At 40.6% G+C, this 6,000-nt stretch overlaps 1 protein-coding gene across 1 annotated transcript; it reads left to right on the forward strand.

Moving 5' to 3' along the window:
• Positions 198-1,913, forward strand: LOC107613783 (pentatricopeptide repeat-containing protein At3g25210, mitochondrial). The gene is made up of 2 exons (XM_016315935.2): positions 198-1,370; positions 1,430-1,913. The coding sequence occupies exon 1, from the start codon at positions 205-207 to the stop codon at positions 1,300-1,302; it is 1,098 nt and encodes a 365-aa protein (XP_016171421.1). The 5' UTR covers positions 198-204; the 3' UTR covers positions 1,303-1,370; positions 1,430-1,913.

Genomic DNA, 6,000 nt, shown 5'->3' on the forward strand with positions numbered 1-6,000 from the left:
CGTCCAGGTTGCTGCAAGCTCCACGTGGGACCCTTCCTGCTCCATCCTCACAGCGGCGCTGCTGAAACCGTTGCACTCTCCCTTTGCGCCTTCCTTCCACCAAAGATCCATAGGTAAATTCCAGCTCCATGATCTTTCCAAGTGAAACTGCAATTTGGGATCCATCCTGCTAGTTTTTCAACACTATTCCACATTTGCAACCAAATGCAAACGATGCTTAGTATCATCAAATCACGCCCCCTTAACCCCTTATTTCGCTTCATCTCTCTCCTCCCAACCGCCACCACTACACCACAGTCATTCTCCACCTCACCATCCAAAACCCCACTCCAGAACCAATTCGAGACATGGATCAACCATCTCAAACCGGGCTTCACCCCTTCCGACGTCCACCGAGCCCTGCAGGCTCAATCAGACCCAGACCTCTCCCTCGACATCTTCCGCTGGACGGCCCAACAGCGCAACTACACCCACACTCACCTCACCTACCTCACCGTCATCAAACAACTCATAGCCGGCCGCCGCTACCGCCAAGCCGAAACTCTAATCCACGAGGTCTTCGCCGGCGCCTGCGACCCCTCTGTCGAGCTCTACAACGCCGTCATCCGGTTCTGCTGCGGCCGCAAATTCCTCTTTAGCCTCGCCTTCGACGTCTATAAGAAGATGCTCAGGTCAGAGGATTCCAAACCCACTCTCGAAACCTATTCCCTTTTGTTCAATTCACTTCTTAGAAGGTTCAATAAGCTCAATGTTTGTTATGTTTACTTGCATTCTGTGAGGTCCATGACTAAGCAAATGAAGGCCAATGGTGTTATTCCTGATACTTTTGTCCTCAACATGATAATCAAAGCTTATTCCAAGTGTTTGGAGCTTGATGAGGCCATTAAGGTTTTTCACGACATGGGCTTGTATGGCTGTGAGCCGAATGCTTATAGTTATGGATATATTGCAAAAGGTTTGTGTGAGAAGGGTAGGGTAAATCAGGGATTTAAGTTCTTTGTGGAGATGAGGGATAAGGGTTTTGTGCCGAGTGCGAGTGCTTATCTGATAATCATTTGCAGTCTTGCCATGAATCGGAGGTTTGAGGATGCCATTGAGGTTCTGTTTGATATGTTGGAGAACTCTAAGTCCCCTGATCACTTGACTTATAAGACTGTCCTGGAGGGATTGTGTCGCGAGGGGAGAGCCGACGGGGCTTTTGATCTGCTTGATGAGTGTAGGAAGAGGGATGTTAACATGAATGAAAAGATGTATAAGGCTTTGTTGAGAGAATTGCACTATATTTGCAGGGAGGGGGAGTAGATACTGTGCTTGTTGTTCCTTTTGTCTCGAAATGCATAAGTTGTCGAATTCAGTTATAGGGATTGGTTGAACATGGTGTGGCAAGCTCCGATTCTACGAGGCACTCAATGGGTGGTATGAGATGGCCGAAACTTCTTAAAATGCTGATTAAGTGGAACATCTTGCTTTGAAAATTTCTCGTAACTTCTTTTGAAGTGAAATCCCTTCCATCGAGTTACAATATTTGCTCTGGTGATGATGATATTGCAGAAGGTGTCACTTGTGACAAGGGTATGATGATGTTATGTAAACCACGGCTTACACGCTTGCATAATTGCTTACCCCCGTTGAGGCAAATATTGGTAAGTAATTCCGATCCATGTTCTTGCTGTAGAAGTTTCCTATAAGTACTATTTTGAACGAGAATCTTATGATACCATTTAATGGACTCTATCAAGTATTCATCAGAATGGTTTTTGTTTCATAAACTGAAATGAGATGTAGCTTAGAAGTTGAATCTTGTCTTTTGCTATATCAGATACAAAGTTGTATATTTAAAAACCGGATCTTTTTTTCTTCTTTTTTTCAATAATTGTTTTGGTTGAGGGAAGTCACCTTGTGAAGATGACTGATCAAGACATTGTGTGTTTGAAATCCAAATAAAACACAGAATTACGTGCCTAATATTGCATCATAGTATCTTTGGACAAAGCCAATCTTACATAAATATATATCTAAAGTAGTCAACAATCCTTATTCATAAAACGTATTGTCGACTAAATACAATAGCACACAACTAAAAAGTAAAGCTGGTGGACATTCATTTGGATAACCGCATCGCACAAATTACAATGATCTCGAAACTTTGGAAATTGAATTTTCGAAGTTCTCATCATCAATCTTCTCAGAACTCGAGCTTGCTGCAATGAAAGATTTGAAAATCAATTCCATGTCGGGAGCTTCCCTCGTACCATTGACTGCAACCTCAAGTCGCTGGATAGAATTTCTGTGCACGGACAAAACCATAGATGAACGACAATATGGGAAGAGGAATCAACAATGAGGCATAGTAGAACTTTTGCGGCCCAAAGTACACAAGCGTGGTAACTTCGTAGAGTATCAAAGATGCTAGTATACGGTTATGTATGTGGGGCCATACATAGTTAACATATATAAACAGAAAGATTACTAATTGTAATTGATGAGGTATCAAAGTAAAGTGGTACGTATACCTAACATGCATACCGTGATGTTTCCCATTGTTAACTTTTGAAGGTTATCCACAACTGTGCGATTGTAATGACTTGTTACTTGTTAGTGACTCCTTCATCACACGTTCATCGGTGACAGCAGCAGAAAGAAGTACCGGTAGCAGAATCACGGCAGATAAAAGCAGGATACTCAGCACTTGAGAAGAAATAGTAATCACAAACACACTAATTACTCAACTTTTAATTTTAGAATTATATATAATATTTTTTAAACTGTGATAACTTTATATTGAAGATATAGACCAATGTAAAGAAAATAATAAAAGATTTCGTAATTTTATTATAAAAAAATTACAAATTTTTGCCATTGAGAATCGGATTTAACTAAAGAGTGTTCTAAGAATATACATTGTAGACTAGTAGAAAATTTTTGCTCTTTCAATAAATAAAAAATAAAAAGGGTAAAGACAACAAAATGGAAAGATCACACCATGACTGATTTCATTACTTCAAAAGGTGACCTCGTTGAAGTCACACTAAAATGACTCAGAAATCTTGAAATAATAATAAATTAAATACTGAGTGTTCAAAAAATCATCGTTGTTACTGAAATATAAAAGCATGAGGTGCGATGAGTTGATGTATGTAATGGACAGAGTGTGAAAGTAAAATAGAAAGAGAGAAAGGAGTGCTGAGAAAAATGAAGTAAACAGCAGTCCCGACCCCAGACATGGCAATAACATCCCAGTCGGAGGTAAGCAAGGCCACCTTCATCCAAACGAAAGGGTTGCATGACTTGTTTTGAAGCAACTTGCTGACTGCCTTCTTCTGTATTGTAGCTGGAATGAAGATCTCTTTCGTTTTCTAGAGAAGGCAGAAGTAGATGCCTTTATCACAAAAGGGGAGTATTAGATAGTATGAACATCTTTAGTTAGTTGCCTAAATTACTTTTGGTTTAGCTATGTTTTATAAGTTTAATTCATATGTCGAAAGTTCTAGGATTGCCTTCGGTTTTTTCGGGACATTATATGTTAGAGATGTGGACACTGTTATCATGCTAAGAATCTCAAGTTCTCACCCCATACATATTTTGTGGTTTTTAGATTCAGGACGTGAGACACCTCGCTAAGGCACTCTGGGAGCTTCTTACAACGAAGATCTTTTGCATTTTGGGACTTTACTTTTGGTTATTATGTTTTTATGTAGATACTTATTATCTCCACCATTTATGTATATGATGTTTTGTCACTCTTAGAGGTGATTTTGGAGAAACAGGTTCTGTAAATATATTTTGGTATATTTTGGGTTCTCTTATATATATGTATATATATTTATGTGCTCTGACCGGTTTATCTTTGCAAACTGTGTCTTGAGCTTTGTTATTTGTATCTTGGAACTCTTTAGTATATAACCATGTTTAGCCTACTCTTATCTTGCTTCGGTTACGCTAACGTTGACATGAGTGTTGCACCTTTTTGATTTAACGCTTTTGCTTTAACTTTTCTTCAAAGGCTCCTAGATAAATCTTCTTTTGAATTATACTTATATATATAATTCTACTTTTAAAAGTCGTAATACCTCACCACCTTTGTCTTATGACTTAAACATAAGATTCTGTGTAGTAGGGTATTACATTATGATATCAGAGCAGTTTGTTCCTGTAGAGCCTGAGGGACGGACTGACTATGCTTCTGTACATACTCTGTGTGTGTGTCTGTGTGCTATTAGGATATCTAACTGATATATGTGGCATAAATTTCATGAGCATGCATTTGGGACTTTGAAGCACTAGACTTACGATATTGAGACTGATCACCTTGATATCGATTGTTTGGTGTGTATAGGAACCAGACGGCGCCTTGTGGATGCGGTCGTGGTCGTGGGAGAGGTCGAACTAGTAATGCGAAACTGGAAACCGATATGAGTAACCCGGTTAACTTCATGGATGCATTGGAGAATATGGTTGCTGCTATGCAGGCCACTGCAGAAGCGCTTGGGCAACAGATGAATAATGGTAATGGGAAAAACGGTGGAAATGGGCCTATGACGCTGTCAGCATTTCTGAAGGTTAACCCACCAGCTTTCAGGGGAACCACTAATCCGACTGAAGCCGATAACTAGTTTCAGGCTATGGAGCGAGCATTATAAGCACAACTGGTGCCTGAAGATCAATGCATGGAATTCGCCACTTATCAGCTTACGGGAGAAGCACTGCATTGGTGGCAGGGAACACGATGCCTGCTACAGCCTGGCGATGATTCTATATCCTGAGATGCCTTCTAGGTTGAATTTTATGAAAAGTACTTTCCGAACTCAGTTAGGACGGCAAAGGAACTTGAATTATTGCAGTTGAAGCAGGGTGCAATGTCAGTGGAAGAATAATGAACAAATTTGAGGAACTGTGCCAGTTTTTCCGTATCTGTCAGGGTGCTCCTGGAGACTTCGAGGAGTGGAAGTGCATTAAGTATGAAGGAGAACTTCAGAGTGATATCTTACGCTCAGTGGGACCAATGAAGATCATAACTTTCTCAGAATTGGTAAATAAGAGCAGGGTGGCTGAAGACTGTGTGAGAAAGGAAGCTATAGGATGCCTTTTCAATAGAACCGAGGAAGAAATTTTGCTCTTAGGGATCAGACTTTCGAGCGTGGAGGCTTTGTACCACAGCCGACTCAAGGTCATATTAATTTCAGAAGGCCTAACAATAACAATTACCACGGGAGAAGATTTGGGAAGCAGCTTTAGAGCAAGCCGGCTTGTACTAGATGCAGGAATCATCATCCGGGAACCCCGTGTAGAGTCGGTTGGGGTTTGTGCTATTCCTGTGGAAAGGCTGGCCATAAAGCCTCAAACTGTCTGGAGAAACAGATACAAGGTACTGGGAGAGCACAGCGGCCAGGACGAGTGTTCACTACCTTAGCTGCGAGTGCCGAGGGGTCCGATACGCTAATCCGAAGTAAATGCGAAATAGTTGGTAAAACTTTGAATGCTTTATTTGATTCTGGAGCTACTCATTCATTTATAGAATTTGAGAAGGCTAGTGAGTTAGAACTGAAGATAGTTGTATTGAGTTATAATCTAAATGTGCTTAATGCTACATCTGAAGCTGTTGTGACTAGATTAGTCTATCCACAAGTCTGTTTCCAAATTCAACAACGGGATTTTGTTCATGACTTGATTTGTTTGCCGATGACCGGTCTTGATCTCATATTGGGATTGGATTGGCTATCTAAAAACCGTGTTTTTCTTGATTGTTTCGAAAAATTGTTGCATTTCATGTCAGATGGGTCGGAAGGGCCGGTTGTGGTGAAAGGGTATTATTTGAACTTTGTGGTAGTAAATTGTAGTGGAAGTGAATGCCAGGGTATTATGTTGTTAGCTGCAAATTTGTCAAAAGAGGAGTAAAGTTTAGAATAGATTCCAGTTGTGAGCAAATTCCCAGAAGTGTTTCAGGAAGACATTCCCGAATTTTCTCCTGCTCGGGAAACCGAGTTTGTGATTGACTTGGTG

Source organism: Arachis ipaensis, chromosome B08 (assembly GCF_000816755.2).
Source record: "Arachis ipaensis cultivar K30076 chromosome B08, Araip1.1, whole genome shotgun sequence".
Taxonomy (NCBI): Eukaryota; Viridiplantae; Streptophyta; class Magnoliopsida; order Fabales; family Fabaceae; genus Arachis; species Arachis ipaensis.

Excerpts from the sequence above, each read along its gene's own strand:
- LOC107613783 (XM_016315935.2), top strand. The coding sequence starts at position 205 with ATGCAAACGATGCTTAGTATCATCAAATCACGCCCCCTTAACCCCTTA.